The following is a 20,368-nucleotide window of genomic DNA, read 5'->3' as shown; positions in this document are numbered from 1 at the left end:
TTTTTCATGCCCTAAAAACAATCTGTTTTGGTTAAAATGTTTTGGGCAAAAAGGCAAGGTTATAGCCTTACAAAAATATTAGATTTTTCAGCAAGATTTTTTTCATCGAAAAACTGCTTCAAGCTGCTCTAAAAAAAGCAGAAAAACACATAAATCAGCTCTTAACCCTATTAAAAGATTTTTCATGCCTTAGAAACGATCTGTTTTGATTAAAGTTTTGGGTGCAAAAAGGCAAGGTTAAAGCCTTACAAAAATAATAGATTTTTGACCAAGATTGTTTCATCGAAAAACTGCTTCAAACTGCTCTAAAAAAAACAGAAAAACGTATAAATCAGCTCTAAACCCTATTGAAAGATTTTTAATGCCCTAAAAACGATCTGTTTTGATTAAAATATTTTGTGCAAAAAGACAAGGTTATAGCCTTACAAAAATAATAGATTTTTGACCATGATTTTTTTCATCGAAAAACTGCTTCAAACTGCTCTAAAAATAGCAGAAAAACACATAAATCAGCTCTTAACCCTATTAAAAGATTTTTCATGCCTTATAAACGATCTGTTTTGATTAAAGATTTGTGTGCAAAAAGGCAAGGTTATACCCTTACAAAAATATTCGATTTTTCAGCAAGAATTTTTTCATCGAAAAACTGCTTCAAGCTGCTCTAAAAAAGCAGAAAAATGTATAAATCAGCTCTAAACCCTATTGAAAGATTTTTCAACTTCTAAAAACGATCTGTTTTGATTAAAGGTTTTTGTGAAAAAAGGCAAGGTTATAGCCTTACAAAAATATTTGATTTTTGACCAAGACTTTTTTCATCGAAAAACTGCTTCAAGCTGCTCTAAAAAAGCAGAAAAACACATAAATCAGCTCTTAACCCTATTAAAAGATTTTTCATGCCTTATAAACGATCTGTTTTGATTAAAGATTTGTGTGCAAAAAGGCAAGGTTATACCCTTACAAAAATATTTGATTTTTCAGCAAGAATTTTTTCATCGAAAAACTGCTTCAAGCTGCTCTAAAAAAGCAGAAAAATGTATAAATCAGCTCTAAACCCTATTGAAAGATTTTGCATGCCCTAAAAACAATCTGTTTTGGTTAAAATGTTTTGGGCAAAAAGGCAAAGTTATAGCCTTACAAAAATATTAGATTTTTCAGCAAGATTTTTTTCATCGAAAAACTGCTTCAAGCTGCTCTAAAAAAAGCAGAAAAACACATAAATCAGCTCTTAACCCTATTAAAAGATTTTTCATGCCTTAAAAACGATCTGTTTTGATTAAAGTTTTGGGTGCAAAAAGGCAAGGTTAAAGCCTTACAAAAATAATAGATTTTTGACCAAGATTGTTTCATCGAAAAACTGCTTCAAACTGCTCTAAAAAAAACAGAAAAACGTATAAATCAGCTCTAAACCCTATTGAAAGATTTTTAATGCCCTAAAAACGATCTGTTTTGATTAAAATATTTTGTGCAAAAAGACAAGGTTATAGCCTTACAAAAATAATAGATTTTTGACCATGATTTTTTTCATCGAAAAACTGCTTCAAACTGCTCTAAAAAAAGCAGAAAAACACATTAATCAGCTCTTATCCCTATTAAAAGATTTTTCATGCCTTATAAACGATCTGTTTTGATTAAAGATTTGTGTGCAAAAAGGCAAGGTTATACCCTTACAAAAATATTTGATTTTTCACCAAGAATTTTTTCATCGATAAACTGCTTCAAGCTGCTCTAAAAAAGCAGAAAAATGTATAAATCAGCTCTAAACCCTATTGAAAGATTTTGCATGCCCTAAAAACAATCTGTTTTGGTTAAAATGTTTTGGGCAAAAAGGCAAGGTTATAGCCTTACAAAAATATTTGATTTTTGACCAAAAATTTTTTCATCAAAAAACTGCTTCAATCTGCTCTAAAAAAATCAGAAAAATGTATAACTCAGCTCTAAACCCTATTGAAAGATTTTTCATGCCCTAAAAACGATCTGTTTTGATTAAAGATTTTTCTGCAAAAAGGCAAGTTTATAGCCTTACAAAAATATTTAATTTTTGACCAAAAATTTTTTCATCGAAAAACTGCTTCAATCTCCTCTAAAAAAATCAGAAAAATGTATAAATCAGCTCTAAACCCTATTGAAAGATTTTTCAACTTCTAAAAACGATCTGTTTTGATTAAAGATTTTTGTGCAAAAAGGCAAGTTTATAGCCTTACAAAAATATTTAATTTTTGACCAAAAATTTTTTCATCGAAAAACTGCTTCAATCTCCTCTAAAAAAAGCAGAAAAATATATAAATCAGCTCTAAACCCTATTGAAAGATTTTTCATCCTCTAAAAATAATCTGTATTGATGAAAGATTTTTGTGCAAAAAGGCAAGGTTATATCCTTACAAAAATATTAGATTTTTGACCAATACTTTTTTCATCGAAAAACTGCTTCAAGCTGCTCTAAAAAAAGCAGAAAAACGCATAAATCAACTCTAAACCCTATTAAAAGATTTTTCATGCCCTAAAAACGATCTGTTTTGATTAAAGATTTTTGTGCAAAAAGGTAAGGTTATATCCTTACAAAAATATTAGATTTTTGACCAAGAATTTTTTGATCGAAAAACTGCTTTAAGCTGCTCTAAAAAAAGCAGAAAAACCCATAAATCAGCTCTAAACCCTATTGAAAGATTTTTCATGCCTTAGAAACGATCTGTTTTGATTAAAATATTTTGTGCAAAAAGACAAGGTTATAGCCTTACAAAAATAATAGATTTTTGACCATGATTTTTTTCATCGAAAAACTGCTTCAAACTGCTCTAAAAAAAGCAGAAAAACACATAAATCAGCTCTTAACCCTATTAAAAGATTTTTCATGCCTTATAAACGATCTGTTTTGATTAAAGATTTTTGTGCAAAAAGGCAAGGTTAAAGCCTTACAAAAATATTTGATTTTTCACCAAGAATTTTTTCATCGAAAAACTGCTTCAAGCTGCTCTAAATATGCAGAAAAATGTATAAATCAGCTCTAAACCCTATTGAAAGATTTTGCATGCCCTAAAAACAATCTGTTTTGGTTAAAATGTTTTGGGCAAAAAGGCAAGGTTATAGCCTTACAAAAATATTAGATTTTTCAGCAAAATTTTTTTCATCGAAAAACTGCTTCAAGCTGCTCTAAAAAAAGCAGAAAAACACATAAATCAACTCTAAACCCTATTGAAAGATTTTTCATGCCTTAAAAACGATCTGTTTTGATTAAAGATTTTTGTGAAAAAAGGCAAGGTTATAGCCTTACAAAAATATTTGATTTTTGACCAAGAATTTTTTCATCGAAAAACTTGCTCAAGTTGCTTTAAAAAAAGCAGAAAAACGCATAAATCAACTCTAAACTCTATTGAAAGATTCTTCATGCCCTAAAAACGATCTGTTTTGATTAAAGATTTTTGTGAAAAAAGGCAAGGTTATAGCCTTACAAAAATATTTGATTTTTGACCAAGACTTTTTTCATCGAAAAACTGCTTCAAGCTGCTCTAAAAAAGCAGAAAAATGTATAAATCAGCTCTAAACCCTATTGAAAAATTTTGCATGTCCTAAAAACAATCTGTTTTGGTTAAAATGTTTTGGGCAAAAAGGCAAGGTTATAGCCTTACAAAAATATTTGATTTTTGACCAAGACTTTTTTCATCGAAAAACTGCTTCATGCCCTATAAACGATCTGTTTTTATTAAAGATTTTTGTGCAAAAAGGCAAGGTTTTAGCCGTACAAAAATATTTGATTTTTGACCAAGAATTTTTTCATCGAAAAAGTGCTTCAAGCTGCTCTAAAAAAAGCAGAAAAACGCATAAATCAACTCTAAACCCTATTGAAAGATTTTTCATGCCTTAGAAACGATCTGTTTTGATTAAAGATTTGTGTGCAAAAAGGCAAAGCTATAGCCTTACAAAAATATTACATTTTTGACCAAGATTTTTTTCATCGAAAAACTGCTTCAAGCTGCCCTAAAAAAAGCAGAAAAACCCATAAATCAGCTCTAAACCTTATTGAAAGATTTTTCATGCCTTAGAAACGATCTTTTTTTGATTAAAGATTTTTGTGCAAAAAGGTAAGGTTATAGCCTTACAAAAATTTTACATTTTTGACCAATATTTTTTCATCGAAAAACTGCTTCAAGCTGCTCTAAAAAAAGCAGAAAAACACATAAATCAACTCTAAACCCTATTGAAAGATTTTTCATGCCTTAGAAACGATCTGTTTTGATTAAAGATTTGTGTGCAAAAAGGCAAAGCTATAGCCTTACAAAAATATTTGATTTTTGACCAAGACTTTTTTCATCGAAAAACTGCTTCAAGCTGCTCTAAAAAAGCAGAAAAATGTATAAATCAGCTCTAAACCCTATTGAAAGATTTTGCATGTCCTAAAAACAATCTGTTTTGGTTAAAATGTTTTGGGCAAAAAGGCAAGGTTATAGCCTTACAAAAATATTTGATTTTTGACCAAGACTTTTTTCATCGAAAAACTGCTTCAAGCTGCCCTAAAAAAAGCAGAAAAACCCATAAATCAGCTCTAAACCTTATTGAAAGATTTTTCATGCCTTAGAAACGATCTTTTTTTGATTAAAGATTTTTGTGCAAAAAGGTAAGGTTATAGCCTTACAAAAATTTTACATTTTTGACCAATATTTTTTCATCGAAAAACTGCTTCAAGCTGCTCTAAAAAAAGCAAAAAAACACATAAATCAGCTCTTAACCCTATTAAAAGATTTTTCATGCCTTAAAAACGATCTGTTTTGATTAAAGATTTTTGTGCAAAAAGGCAAGTTTATAGCCTTACAAAAATATTTGATTTTTGACCAAAAATTTTTCATCGAAAAACTGCTTCAATCTGCTCTAAAAAAGCAGAAAAATGTAAAAATCAGCTCTAAACCCTATTGAAAGTTTTTCATGCCCTAAAAACGATCTGTTTTGATTAAAGATTTTTGTGCAAAAAGGCAAGTTTATAGCCTTACAAAAATATTACATTTTTGACCAAGATTTTTTTCATCGAAAAACTGCTTCAAGCTGCTCTAAAAAAAGCAGAAAAACACATAAATCAGCTCTTAACCCTATTAAAAGATTTTTCATGCCTTAAAAACGATCTGTTTTGATTAAAGATTTTTGTGCAAAAAGGTAAGGTTATAGCCTTACAAAAATATTACATTTTTGACCAAGATTTTTTTCATCGAAAAACTGCTTCAAGCTGCTCTAAAAAAAAACAGAAAAACACATAAATCAGCTCTTAGCCCTATTAAAAGATTTTTCATGCCTTAAAAACGATCTGTTTTGATTAAAGATTTTTGTGAAAAAAGGCAAGGTTATAGCCTTACAAAAATATTTGATTTTTGACCAAGACTTTTTTCATCGAAAAACTGCTTCAAGCTGCTCTAAAAAAAGCAGAAAAATGTATAAATCAGCTCTAAATCCTATTGAAAGATTTTTCAACCTCTAAAAACGATCTGTTTTGATTAAAGATTTTTGTGAAAAAAGGCAAGGTTATAGCCTTACAAAAATATTTTGATTATTCAGCAAGATTTTTTTAATCGAAAAAATGATTCAAGCTGCTCTAAAAAAGGCAGAAAAACATATAAATCAGCTCTAAATCCTATTGAAAGATTTTTCAACCTCTAAAAACGATCTGTTTTGATTAAAGATTTTTGTGAAAAAAGGCAAGGTTATAGCTTTACAAAAATATTTGATTTTTGACCAAGACTTTTTTCATCGAAAAACTGCTTCAAGCTGCTCTAAAAAAAGCAGAAAAATGTATAAATCAGCTCTAAACCCTATTGAAAGATTTTTCATGTCCTAAAAACGATCTGTTTTGATAAAAGATTTTTGTGCAAAAAGGCAAGGTTATAGCCTTACAAAAATATTTGATTTTTGAGCAAGATTTTTTCATCAAAAAAAATGCTTCAAGCTGCTCTAAAAAAGGCAGAAAAACATATAAATCAGCTCTAAATCCTATTGAAAGATTTTTCAACCTCTAAAAACGATCTGTTTTGATTAAAGATTTTTGTGAAAAAAGGCAAGTTTATAGCCTTACAAAAATATTTGATTTTTGACCAAAAATTTTTTCATCGAAAAACTGATTCAATCTGCTCTAAAAAAAAGCAGAAAAATGTATAAATCAGCTCTAAACCCTATTGAAAGTTTTTCATGCCCTAAAAACGATCTGTTTTGATTAAAGATTTTTGTGAAAAAAGGCAAGGTTATAGCCTTACAAAAATATTTGATTTTTGACCAAGATTTTTTCATCGAAAAACTGCTTCAATCTGCTCTAGAAAAAACAGAAAAACACATCAATCAGCTCTTAGCCCTATTAAAAGATTTTCCATGCCTTAAAAACGATCTGTTTTGATTAAAGATTTTTGTGAAAAAAGGCAAGGTTATAGCCTTACAAAAATATTACATTTTTGACCAAGATTTTTTTCATCGAAAAACTGCTTCAAGCTGCCCTAAAAAAAGCAAAAAAACACATAAATCAGCTCTTAACCCTATTAAAAGATTTTTCATGCCTTAAAAACGATCTGTTTTGATTAAAGATTTTTGTGCAAAAAGGTAAGGTTATAGCCTTACAAAAATATTACATTTTTGACCAAGATTTTTTTCATCGAAAAACTGCTTCAAGCTGCCCTAAAAAAAGCAGAAAAATGTATAAATCAGCTCTAAACCCTTTTGAAAGATTTTTCATGCCCTAAAAACGATCTGTTTTGATTAAAGATTTTTGTGCAAAAAGGCAAGTTTATAGCCTTACAAAAATATTACATTTTTGACCAAGATTTTTTTCATCGAAAAACTGCTTCAAGCTGCTCTAAAAAAAGCAGAAAAACACATAAATCAGCTCTTAACCCTATTAAAAGATTTTTCATGCCTTAAAAACGATCTGTTTTGATTAAAGATTTTTGTGCAAAAAGGTAAGGTTATAGCCTTACAAAAATATTACATTTTTGACCAAGATTTTTTTCATCGAAAAACTGCTTCAAGCTGCTCTAAAAAAAGCAGAAAAACACATAAATCAGCTCTTAACCCTATTAAAAGATTTTTCATGTCTTAAAAACGATTTGTTTTGATTAAAGATTTTTGTGAAAAAAGGCAAGGTTATTGCCTTACAAAAATATTTGATTTTTGACCAAGACTTTTTTCATCGAAAAACTGCTTCAAGCTGCTCTAAAAAAAGCAGAAAAATGTATAAATCAGCTCAAAATCCTATTGAAAGATTTTTCAACCTCTAAAAACGATCTGTTTTGATTAAAGATTTTTGTGAAAAAAGGCAAGGTTATAGCCTTACAAAAATATTAGATTTTTCAGCAAGATTTTTTCATCAAAAAAAATGATTCAAGCTGCTCTAAAAAAGGCACAAAAACATATAAATCAGCTCTAAATCCTTTTGAAAGATTTTTCAACCTCTAAAAACGATCTGTTTTGATTAAAGATTTTTGTGAAAAAAGGCAAGGTTATAGCCTTACAAAAATATTTGATTTTTGACCAAAAATTTTTTCATCGAAAAACTGTTTCAATCTGCTCTAAAAAAAGCAGAAAAACATATAAATCAGCTCTAAATCCTATTGAAAGATTTTTCAACCTCTAAAAACGATCTGTTTTGATTAAAGATTTTTGTGAAAAAAGGCAAGGTTATAGCCTTACAAAAATATTTGATTTTTGACCAAAAATTTTTTCATCGAAAAACTGCTTCAATCTGCTCTAAAAAAGCAGAACAATGTATAAATCAGCTCTAAACCCTACTGAAAGTTTTTCATGCCCTAAAAACGATCTGTTTTGATTAAAGATTTTTGTGCAAAAAGGCAAGTTTATAGCCTTACAAAAATATTACATTTTTGACCAAGATTTTTGTCATCGAAAAACTGCTTCAAGCTGCTCTAAAAAAAGCAGAAAAACACATAAATCAGCTCTTAACCCTATTAAAAGATTTTTCATGCCTTAAAAACGATCTGTTTTGATTAAAGATTTTTGTGCAAAAAGGCAAGGTTATATCCTTACAAAAATATTTGATTTTTGACCAAAAATTTTTTCATCGAAAAACTGCTTCAATCTGCTCTAAAAAAAGCAGAAAAACGTATAAATCAGCTCTAAACCCTATTGAAAGATTTTTCATGCCTTAGAAACGATCTGTTTTGATTAAAGATTTGTGTGCAAAAAGGCAAAGCTATAGCCTTACAAAAATATTACATTTTTGACCAAGATTTTTTTCATCGAAAAACTGCTTCAAGCTGCCCTAAAAAATGCAGAAAAATGCATAAATCAGCTCTTAACCCTATTAAAAGATTTTTCATGCCTTAAAAACGATCTGTTTTGATTAAAGATTTTTGTGCAAAAAGGCAAGTTTATAGCCTTACAAAAATATTACATTTTTGACCAAAAATTTTTTCATCGAAAAACTGCTTCAAGCTGCTCTAAAAAAAGCAGAAAAACACATAAATTAGCTCTTAACCCTATTAAAAGATTTTTCAACTTCTAAAAACGATCTGTTTTAATTAAAGATTTTTGTGAAAAAAGGCAAGGTTATAGCCTTACAAAAATATTTGATTTTTGACCAAGACTTTTTTCATCGAAAAACTGCTTCAAGCTGCTCTAAAAAAAGCAGAAAAATGTATAAATCAGCTCTAAACCCTATTGAAAGATTTTTCATGCCCTAAAAACGATCTGTTTTGATTAAAGATTTTTGTGCAAAAAGGTAAGGTTATAGCCTTACAAAAATATTTGATTTTTGACCAAGATTTTTTTCATCGAAAAACTGCTTCAATCTGCTCTAAAAAAAGCAGAAAAATGTATAAATCAGCTCTAAACCCTATTGAAAGTTTTTCATGCCCTAAAAACGATCTGTTTTGATTAAAGATTTTTGTGCAAAAAGGTAAGGTTATAGCCTTACAAAAATATTTGATTTTTGACCAAAACTTTTTTCATCAAAAAACTGCTTCAATCTGCTCTAAAAAAAGCAGAAAAACGTATAAATCAGCTCTTAACCCTATTGAAAGATTTTTCATGCCTTAAAAACGATTTGTTTTGATTAAAGATTTTTGTGCAAAAAGGCAAGTTTATAGCCTTACAAAAATATTACATTTTTGACCAAGACTTTTTTTCATCAAAAAACTGCTTCAAGCTGCTCTAAAAAAAGCAGAAAAACACATCAATCAGCTCTTAACCCTATTAAAAGATTTTTCATGCCTTAAAAACGATCTGTTTTGATTAAAGATTTTTGTGCAAAAAGGTAAGGTTATAGCCTTACAAAAATATTTGATTTTTGACCAAAACTTTTTTCATCGAAAAACTGCTTCAATCTGCTCTAAAAAAAGCAGAAAAATGTATAAATCAGCTCTTAACCCTATTGAAAGATTTTTCATGCCCTAAAAACGATCTGTTTTGATTAAAGATTTTTGTGCAAAAAGGTAAGGTTATAGCCTTACAAAAATATTTGATTTTTGACCAAAACTTTTTTCATCGAAAAACTGCTTCAATCTGCTCTAAAAAAAGCAGAAAAATGTATAAATCAGCTCTAAACCCTATTGAAAGATTTTTCATGCCCTAAAAACGATCTGTTTTGATTAAAGATTTTTGTGCAAAAAGGTAAGGTTATAGCCTTACAAAAATATTACATTTTTGACCAAGATTTTTTTCATCGAAAAACTGCTTCAAGCTGCTCTAAAAAAAGCAGAAAAACACATAAATCAGCTCTTAACCCTATTAAAAGATTTTTCATGCCTTAAAAACGATTTGTTTTGATTAAAGATTTTTGTGAAAAAAGGCAAGGTTATAGCCTTACAAAAATATTTGATTTTTGACCAAGACTTTTTTCATCGAAAAACTGCTTCAAGCTGCTCTAAAAAAAGCAGAAAAACACATAAATCAGCTCTTAACCCTATTAAAAGATTTTTCATGCCTTAAAAACGATTTGTTTTGATTAAAGATTTTTGTGAAAAAAGACAAGGTTATAGCCTTACAAAAATATTTGATTTTTGACCAAGACTTTTTTCATCGAAAAACTGCTTCAAGCTGCTCTAAAAAAAGCAGAAAAATGTATAAATCAGCTCTAAATCCTATTGAAAGATTTTTCAACCTCTAAAAACGATCTGTTTTGATTAAAGATTTTTGTGAAAAAAGGCAAGGTTATAGCCTTACAAAAATATTTGATTTTTCAGCAAGATTTTTTTCATCGAAAAAATGATTCAAGCTGCTCTAAAAAAGGCAGAAAAACATATAAATCAGCTCTAAATCCTATTGAAAGATTTTTCAACCTCTAAAAACGATCTGTTTTGATTAAAGATTTTTGTGAAAAAAGGCAAGGTTATAGCCTTACAAAAATATTTGATTTTTGACCAAAAATTTTTTCATCGAAAAACTGCTTCAATCTGCTCTAAAAAAAGCAGAAAATTGTATAAATCAGCTCTAAACCCATTGAAAGATTTTTCATGCCTTAAAAACGATCTGTTTTGATTAAAGATTTGTGTGCAAAAAGGCAAAGCTATAGCCTTACAAAAATATTACATTTTTGACCAAGATTTTTTTCATCGAAAAACTGCTTCAAGCTGCTCTAAAAAAAGCAGAAAAATGTATAAATCAGCTCTAAACCCTATTGAAAGTTTTTCATGCCTTAGAAACGATCTGTTTTGATTAAAGATTTGTGTGCAAAAAGGCAAAGCTATAGCCTTACAAAAATATTACATTTTTGACCAAGATTTTTTTCATCGAAAAACTGCTTCAAGCTGCCCTAAAAAATGCAGAAAAATGCATAAATCAGCTCTTAACCCTATTAAAAGATTTTTCATGCCTTAAAAACGATCTGTTTTGATTAAAGATTTTTGTGAAAAAAGGCAAGGTTATAGCCTTACAAAAATATTTGATTTTTGACCAAGACTTTTTTCATCGAAAAACTGCTTCAAGCTGCTCTAAAAAAAGCAGAAAAATGTATAAATCAGCTCTAAACCCTTTTCAAAGATTTTTCATGACCTAAAAACGATCTGTTTTGATTAAAGATTTTTGTGCAAAAAGGTAAGGTTATAGCCTTACAAAAATATTTGATTTTTGACCAAAACTTTTTTCATCGAAAAACTGCTTCAAGCTGCCCTAAAAAATGCAGAAAAATGCATAAATCAGCTCTTAACCCTATTAAAAGATTTTTCATGCCTTAAAAACGATCTGTTTTGATTAAAGATTTTTGTGCAAAAAGGCAAGTTTATAGCCTTACAAAAATATTACATTTTTGACCAAGATTTTTTTCATCAAAAAACTGCTTCAAGCTGCTCTAAAAAAAGCAGAAAAACACATAAATCAGCTCTTAACCCTATTAAAAGATTTTTCAACTTCTAAAAACGATCTGTTTTGATTAAAGATTTTTGTGCAAAAAGGTAAGGTTATAGCCTTACAAAAATATTACATTTTTGACCAAGATTTTTTTCATCGAAAAACTGCTTCAAGCTGCTCTAAAAAAAGCAGAAAAACACATAAATCAGCTCTTAACCCTATTAAAAGATTTTTCATGCCTTAAAAACGATCTGTTTTGATTAAAGATTTTTGTGAAAAAAGGCAAAGGTTATAGCCTTACAAAAATATTACATTTTTGACCAAGATTTTTTTCATCGAAAAAAATGCTTCAAGCTGCCCTAAAAAATTCAGAAAAACGCATAAATCAGCTCTTAACCCTATTAAAAGATTTTTCATGCCTTAAAAACGATCTGTTTTGATTAAAGATTTTTGTGCAAAAAGGCAAGTTTATAGCCTTACAAAAATATTACATTTTTGACCAAGACTTTTTTTCATCAAAAAACTGCTTCAAGCTGCTCTAAAAAAAGCAGAAAAACACATAAATCAGCTCTTAACCCTATTAAAAGATTTTTCAACTTCTAAAAACGATCTGTTTTGATTAAAGATTTTTGTGCAAAAAGACAAGGTAATAGCCTTACAAAAATATTTGATTTTTGACCAAAAATTTTTTCATCGAAAAACTGCTTCAATCTGCTCTAAAAAAAGCAGAAAAACGTATAAATCAGCTCTAAACCCTATTGAAAGATTTTTCATGCCTTATAAACGATCTGTTTTGATTAAAGATTTGTGTGCAAAAAGGCAAAGCTATAGCCTTACAAAAATATTACATTTTTGACCAAGATTTTTTTCATCGAAAAACTGCTTCAAGCTGCCCTAAAAAATGCAGAAAAATGCATAAATCAGCTCTTAACCCTATTAAAAGATTTTTCATGCCTTAAAAACGATCTGTTTTGATTAAAGATTTTTGTGCAAAAAGGCAAGTTTATAGCCTTACAAAAATATTACATTTTTGACCAAGATTTTTTTCATCAAAAAACTGCTTCAAGCTGCTCTAAAAAAAGCAGAAAAACACATAAATCAGCTCTTAACCCTATTAAAAGATTTTTCAACTTCTAAAAACGATCTGTTTTGATTAAAGATTTTTGTGAAAAAAGGCAAGGTTATAGCCTTACAAAAATATTTGATTTTTGACCAAGACTTTTTTCATCGAAAAACTGCTTCAAGCTGCTCTAAAAAAAGCAGAAAAATGTATAAATCAGCTCTAAACCCTATTGAAAGATTTTTCATGCCCTAAAAACGATCTGTTTTGATTAAAGATTTTTGTGCAAAAAGGTAAGGTTATAGCCTTACAAAAATATTTGATTTTTGACCAAAACTTTTTTCATCGAAAAACTGCTTCAATCTGCTCTAAAAAAGCAGAAAAATGTATAAATCAGCTCTAAACCCTATTGAAAGTTTTTCATGCCCTAAAAACGATCTGTTTTGATTAAAGATTTTTGTGCAAAAAGGCAAGTTTATAGCCTTACAAAAATATTACATTTTTGACCAAGATTTTTTTCATCGAAAAACTGCTTCAAACTGCTCTAAAAAAAGCAGAAAAACACATAAATCAGCTCTTAACCCTATTAAAAGATTTTTCATGCCTTATAAACGATCTGTTTTGATTAAAGTTTTGGGTGCAAAAAGGCAAGGTTAAAGCCTTACAAAAATAATAGATTTTTGACCAAGATTTTTTTCATCGAAAAACTGCTTCAAGCTGCTCTAAAAAAAACAGAAAAACACATAAATCAGCTCTTAGCCCTATTAAAAGATTTTTCATGCCTTAAAAACGATCTGTTTTGATTAAAGCTTTTTGTGAAAAAAGGCAAGGTTATAGCCTTACAAAAATATTTGATTTTTGACCAAGACTTTTTTCATCGAAAAACTGCTTCAAGCTGCTCTAAAAAAAGCAGAAAAATGTATAAATCAGCTCTAAATCCTATTGAAAGATTTTTCAACCTCTAAGAACGATCTGTTTTGATTAAAGATTTTTGTGAAAAAAGGCAAGGTTATAGCCTTACAAAAATATTACATTTTTGACCAAAAATTTTTTCATCGAAAAACTGCTTCAAGCTGCTCTAAAAAAGCAGAAAAATGTATAAATCAGCTCTAAACACTGTTGAAAGTTTTTCATGCCCTAAAAACGATCTGTTTTGATTAAAGATTTTTGTGCAAAAAGGCAAGTTTATAGCCTTACAAAAATATTTGATTTTTGACCAAGAATTTTTTCATCGAAAAACTGCTTCAAGCTGCTCTAAAAAAAAGCAGAAAAACGCATAAATCAACTCTAAACCCTATTAAAAGATTTTTCATGCCCTAAAAACGATCTGTTTTGATTAAAGATTTTTGTGCAAAAAGGTAAGGTTATAGCCTTACAAAAATATTTGATTTTTGACCAAAACTTTTTTCATCGAAAAACTGCTTCAATCTGCTCTAAAGAAAGCAGAAAAATGTATAAATCAGCTCTAAACCCTATTAAAAGATTTTTCATGCCTTAAAAACGATCTGTTTTGATTAAAGATTTTTGTGCAAAAAGGCAAGGTTATAGCCTTACAAAAATATTACATTTTTGACCAAGATTTTTTTCATCAAAAAACTGCTTCAAGCTGCTCTAAAAAAAGCAGAAAAACACATAAATCAGCTCTTAACCCTATTAAAAGATTTTTCAACTTCTAAAAACGATCTGTTTTGATTAAAGATTTTTGTGCAAAAAGGCAAGGTTATATCCTTACAAAAATATTTGATTTTTGACCAAAAATTTTTTCATCGAAAAACTGCTTCAATCTCCTCTAAAAAAAGCAGAAAAATGTATAAATCAGCTCTAAACCCTATTGAAAGATTTTTCATGCCTTAAAAACGATCTGTTTTGATTAAAGATTTTTGTGCAAAAAGGCAAGTTTATAGCCTTACAAAAATATTACATTTTTGACCAAGATTTTTTTCATCAAAAAACTGCTTCAAGCTGCTCTAAAAAAAGCAGAAAAACACATAAATCAGCTCTTAACCCTATTAAAAGATTTTTCAACTTCTAAAAACGATCTGTTTTGATTAAAGATTTTTGTGAAAAAAGGCAAGGTTATAGCCTTACAAAAATATTTGATTTTTGACCAAGACTTTTTTCATCGAAAAACTGCTTCAAGCTGCTCTAAAAAATGCAGAAAAACGCATAAATCAGCTCTTAACCCTATTAAAAGATTTTTCATGCCTTAAAAACGATCTGTTTTGATTAAAGATTTTTGTGCAAAAAGGCAAGTTTATAGCCTTACAAAAATATTACATTTTTGACCAAGATTTTTTTCATCAAAAAACTGCTTCAAGCTGCTCTAAAAAAAGCAGAAAAACACATAAATCAGCTCTTAACCCTATTAAAAGATTTTTCATGCCTTAGAAACGATCTGTTTTGATTAAATATTTGTGTGCAAAAAGGCAAAGCTATAGCCTTACAAAAATATTTGATTTTTGACCAAGATTTTTTTCATCGAAAAACTGCTTCAATCTGCTCTAAAAAAAGCAGAAAAACACATGAATCAGCTCTAAACCCTATTGAAAGATTTTTCATGCCTTAGAAACGATCTGTTTTGATTAAAGATTTTTGTGCAAAAAGGCAAGTTTATAGCCTTACAAAAATATTTGATTTTTGACCAAGAATTTTTTCATCGAAAAACTGCTTCAATCTGCTCTAAAAAAAGCAGAAAAATGTATAAATCAGCTCTAAACCCTATTGAAAGATTTTTCATGCCTTATAAACGATCTGTTTTGATTAAAGATTTTTGTGCAAAAAGGCAAGTTTATAGCCTTACAAAAATATTTGATTTTTGACCAAGAATTTTTTCATCAAAAAACTGCTTCAATCTGCTCTAAAAAAAGCAGAAAAATGTATAAATCAGCTCTAAACCCTATTGAAAGATTTTTCATGCCTTATAAACGATCTGTTTTGATTAAAGATTTTTGTGCAAAAAGGCAAGTTTATAGCCTTACAAAAATATTTGATTTTTGACCAAGAATTTTTTCATCGAAAAACTGCTTCAATCTGCTCTAAAAAAAGCAGAAAAATGTATAAATCAGCTCTAAACCCTATTGAAAGATTTTTCATGCCCTATAAACGATCTGTTTTCATTAAAGATTTTTGTGCAAAAAGGCAAGTTTATAGCCTTACAAAAATATTTGATTTTTGACCAAGAATTTTTTCATCGAAAAACTGCTTCAAGCTGCTCTAAAAAAAGCAGAAAAACGCATAAATCAACTCTAAACCCTATTAAAAGATTTTTCATGCCCTAAAAACGATCTGTTTTGATTAAAGATTTTTGTGCAAAAAGGTAAGGTTATAGCCTTACAAAAATATTAGATTATCGACCAAGAATTTTTTGATCGAAAAACTGCTTTGAGCTGCTCTAAAAAAAGCAGAAAAATCCATAAATCAGCTCTAAACCCTATTGAAAGATTTTTCATGCCTTAGAAACGGTCTGTTTTGATTAAAGATTTGTGTGCAAAAAGGCAAGGTTATAGCCTTACAAAAATTTTACATTTTTGACCAAGATTTTTTCATCAAAAAACTGCTTCAAGCTGCTCTAAAAAAAGCAGAAAAACACATGAATCAGCTCTTAACCCTATTAAAAGATTTTTCATGCCTTAAAAACGATCTGTTTTGATTAAAGATTTTTGTGCAAAAAGGAATGGTTATAGCCTTACAAAAATATCAGATTTTTTACCAAGAAATTCCATCGACAAACTGCGTGAATCTAATCTAAAAAAGCATAAATTAGTTTAAATTAGCTTTCGATTTCATTAAAATAGTTTTCATTCTGTAAAGATACAGTGTTTTGGACAAGAATTTTTGCGAAAAAGGCAAGGTTAAAGCCTTACAAAAATACCTGATTTTTGAGTAAAAACTTGTTCATCCTAATTCGTTCATCACAATAACCAGAATTTAAAGTATAATTACTTTCAAATCGGCTATATATTCTCTATTCTATTAAACTCTATTAAAAGAGTTTTTATGTTCTAAGAAGATTTTTCTAAAATGCATATTTTTTGACCACGAAGTTTTCATCCGAAACTTTCTTGAATCTACTCTAAATATAGTATAAATCCTTTTCTATCAGCTCTCGTTTTGAAAGGGTAAATACTGTTAGTTATAGTTTGTTAAGCTCGCTAAGCGTATGTAGAGGTATGAGGACGGATATGATGTTATATACCACTTTATTATATTGAAAATATTATATTTTGCTCATTTAAAGAGATTATTTGTTGAGAATCTTTGTAACTAGAATTAACATCTTTTATAAGTCACCAGCATTACTTTCTTACGAAAAATAGATCAGTATTTTTCTTGTCAAAACACAGTTTGAAGATTGCCGTGATGATATACAGGTTCAAAGATTATAGCTTGATCATTAAGACCGGTTTTTGAACGAACACATTTTCTTACAAAAATTGCCAGTCTTTCAGAGGCATTAGCCTTACATTTTTGTCGAAAAGTCGTTCTTTAATATTCTAGTCAAATGCTATTTTGAGAATTGTTGTGATGATACAAAATATTTTGTTAGGTTGCAAAGATTACGTTTTGCCTATTTAATCCGATTTTACAGGACGAATTTTCTAACAAAAATTCCAATTCTTCAAATGTCGAAAAATCGAAAAATCGACCGCCAATCTTTCCAATTAAACCCATGACGACATTAGAAAGCATCAAGTTGACATCTCCTATCAGATTCCAGAAAAATGTTGTTTTTTCCTTACGAGTTACAATATCCTGGTGCTGGCTAAAGGTCGAGAACAGCAACAGTCCGAATGAAAACGAGTCTGGATCTGGCCACGTATTTTGTACTGTATATGTGAGGAGAAGGGTTCAGATATTTGTTTATCAATTGTCGAAAAGCCAAAACTCGGAAAACGTTTCCGAGTGAAATGGGTGTGTGTGGCATAGGTTGGGTAGCTTGAGTTCTTTTGTTTTCAATGTTCTTTCGTCCTCATGGTCCCCAGACCTGTGATCTAGGAAGCCGAAACATATACCAAAGGATTAAAAGCATTGCTACGGCTTCATAGCAAATGGGTGCAGCTGATACCATATATATCTATATTCCTATCTCTATGGCTACTACCCAGGGGAGTCAGTGAAACTCTTAAGATACGTGGAGGTCTATCTGCAGTTATCAAAATTCACCTTAAAGAATCAAAGAGATCACCTTAAAGAACCGAAATTGCCAGCTAATATGTGTTGATGGGACCCAAAAATATCAAAATACAAAATCTTGTTGTTGAGCACACCAGAGACCACTAGTCATAGTAATTTAGACAATTGCTTGTAATAATCAGTGTAAAAACATGTGCTTTTTACTTCTATTTTTGATATTGTAATGTATTAGTTGATATTGTTAAATCAGGTACCAAAAAGTATCAGATCACAAGGAAAATTTTTACCCATAATTATCGTAAGGACCCCCCTGTATAAAAAAAGTTAATGTGACCCCCTGAGGACTACTACACATCCTCTAATAATACCGTTACAAAGTATGATTGGCAGGAAATGAAGAAACACTTTGCACAGATCCAAGGTCACTATTATTGTATTTCAATTTAAAATTACATTATATTGCAAATGCTAATAAATAATACTGGTCGAAAATGTACACGGATCTCTAAAAAATTAAAGAAACCTTAATATCGATGCTTATTTCTTTGTTTTCGCGATAAAATGGACTACCCAGTAGGTTAAATTACAGAGCTAATATTGTGATGTATATTTATTTGTTTATGGGAAGCGGTTGGGTAGTATAGAAACTATTGGGTCACAACAGCCAAGTTGCAACAAAGAGGGTAACAGAGGATGTTGCACAGTGCTTTCGTATGGTCTTTATGCTTGATTATACACTGACCGGTTGTACGCCAAATAACACAAATGACCGAATAAACGTCCGGGCGCATGATCATACACTGACCGGTTGTACGCCAAATCACATAAATGACCCAATAAACGTCCGGGCGCATGATCATACACTGACCGGTTGTACGCCAAACAACATTAATGACGAATAAACGTCCGGGCGCATGATCATACACTGACCGGTTGTACGCCAAATAATACAAATGACCGAATAAACGTCCGGGCGCTTACTGAAAATTTCAACACTGTTCCCGGCGGCTCATTCAGAGGCTGTTTATTTGGTCATCACTGTCAACTTATGTAATGATTTATAATCAAAATTTATAAACTTCTGACAATTTGCACCTCCGTCTTCCAAAAGAAAACGATATTTGTTCAAATAAGCGTCCCTCTTTTGTTTAGGGGGTAGGTACTTGGCAGTAGTGCTTGACACTAGGCCCGTGACGCATTTTCGAAAGTGGGGCGCTTAATTGGTCATTTATGATATAGGTGTCACTTGCATCAGTCAAAATGCTCTTATATGTGTTGTTCAGATTCAATGAGGCAATTTTAACTCAATCAATCCACTTTGCTTCGGAGTAGTGTATATTGCATGTCTTAAAATGACTGCTTTTTATGCATGAATCTATGAAAAAATTTCAAGCAATAAAGATTTTTTCTTCCATTCTTGAAAATTACTCAAAGCAATGAAAATTCCTCTGTAAACTCAAACTTTGTAAAAATATAATAACATAGAAAATGTTGGTTTCCTCCATTTTTTGCAACTACAATACAACAGTTACAATATCGAGAAAAAACAGTTTGGCATTAAGAGTATTCACGATCTTAAAATTTACATAAAGCAAAAATTATAATCCAGAAACGAAATTTCTACATCAGAAGGCATTGTTACTAAACTCCCAGGATGATGATAGCGATGATGACTCTCAAGTGCCAATTGGCAGGACTGAAATGCATTCATATCAGTTCAAACAGTCTTTCTCGCTGTGTTTTGAAATTTTTCTCCGTGTCAATTGCTGTGGGACGCCAATCGATATGCCTTATTCCATATGCCATATGTCGCTATTTTGGTTCTACAGATAATTGGCGTTAGGAGATCTTCGCACTGTACCTTGCCAATGTCATCTTTACAAATGACAGACAGAAGCTTATGATAACAAATCGCCTCTTCGAAGCCTTACCATAAATAAGTTTACATGAAGTATTACCGAATACCGATACACCAGTTTTCAAAAGCCATAGAGATGGTCAAAGATCACCTCTGACGTCATTTTGTGATGCATCCATTGACTGTTTATAGCTGCTTCATGATTGCATCGTTACACGAATGATCCACAAGTTGCATCAGCCGTTGATCATTCAATATCCTCGTTTCAGATACAAACCTCTTATTCAAGTATATCTTCTAACATGAATGATTCTTTGGTCATATGGCAATTTATAGTGATGATTTGAGGGAGATAATGAACATGATCATTGCAATCAAATCACCGAATCGACCGTGGCTACCTCAAAATTAACAGCAAAGTCGTAAGCGTCCAGAACAAAAATTGGAATGTCCTCTCATTCACGTTTGAACAACTGCCAGATGCTTGCTTTTTCAAGGAGGAGATGGAATTATCAATGTCCCCATCAGTCGTTTTTGTGATGATTGTCGTCGTTTCTGCTTCTGTTTTTGTAGACGTCTCTGCTATACCTGTAGAGAAATCATAAAATTAACACAGGAATTCGACTCAAACATAACGAAAGTTGCACATTTGGATATTAACAAGTTGAGCCAGGATTAACAAAAAATTCGCGGGCAAGTAAAGGAGATTGGGTTCTGATGACGTCACAAAGAAGATTGACAACGACTGATGCTCTACGCTTTGTTCAGCTAAAGCGAGATATGTGAAATTTACTTTGAAATGTGAAGATTTTGGAACAAAGTATTCAGGTTAGTTCATAACAAGGATGTCGAAAGAAAAGCAATAGCCCTTAAACAAGTATTTGTAGCCTCCATAACAACCTGCTCCCCTGCCCCCCTGCTTTATCTCTCTACAGGAGTGAGCTAACCGTGCAAAATGCAATTGTAGCATGAATGCTTGAAATTAGCTCTGGAGTAAAGCGTAAAAACGTATATACACCCCGTCTAAAAGTGCCCTGAAGTACGCTCGCGAAGTT

The 20,368-nt window shown here is 30.4% G+C and overlaps 1 protein-coding gene across 5 annotated transcripts in view; it reads right to left on the bottom strand.

Annotated features, from left to right (window-relative positions):
* Nucleotides 1-17,870: 17,870 nt before the first annotated feature.
* LOC135692922 (contactin-3) overlaps nt 17,871-20,368 on the bottom strand; it is a 90,250-nt gene continuing 87,752 nt past the window's right edge. For all 5 annotated transcript variants that reach the window (XM_065211268.2, XM_065211267.2, XM_065211271.2 and 2 more), the window contains one exon: nt 17,871-19,901. In XM_065211268.2, the coding sequence (XP_065067340.2) occupies nt 19,711-19,901 (191 nt within the window). In that variant the 3' untranslated portion in view covers nt 17,871-19,710. The remainder of the gene's footprint in view (nt 19,902-20,368) is intronic.

Source organism: Rhopilema esculentum, chromosome 3 (genome assembly GCF_057945365.1).
Source record: "Rhopilema esculentum isolate cy_ngs chromosome 3, ASM5794536v1, whole genome shotgun sequence".
NCBI lineage: Eukaryota > Metazoa > Cnidaria > Scyphozoa > Rhizostomeae > Rhizostomatidae > Rhopilema > Rhopilema esculentum.
The sequence above is the reverse complement of the archived record's forward strand: the minus strand, read 5'-3'. Positions and strand labels throughout refer to the sequence as shown.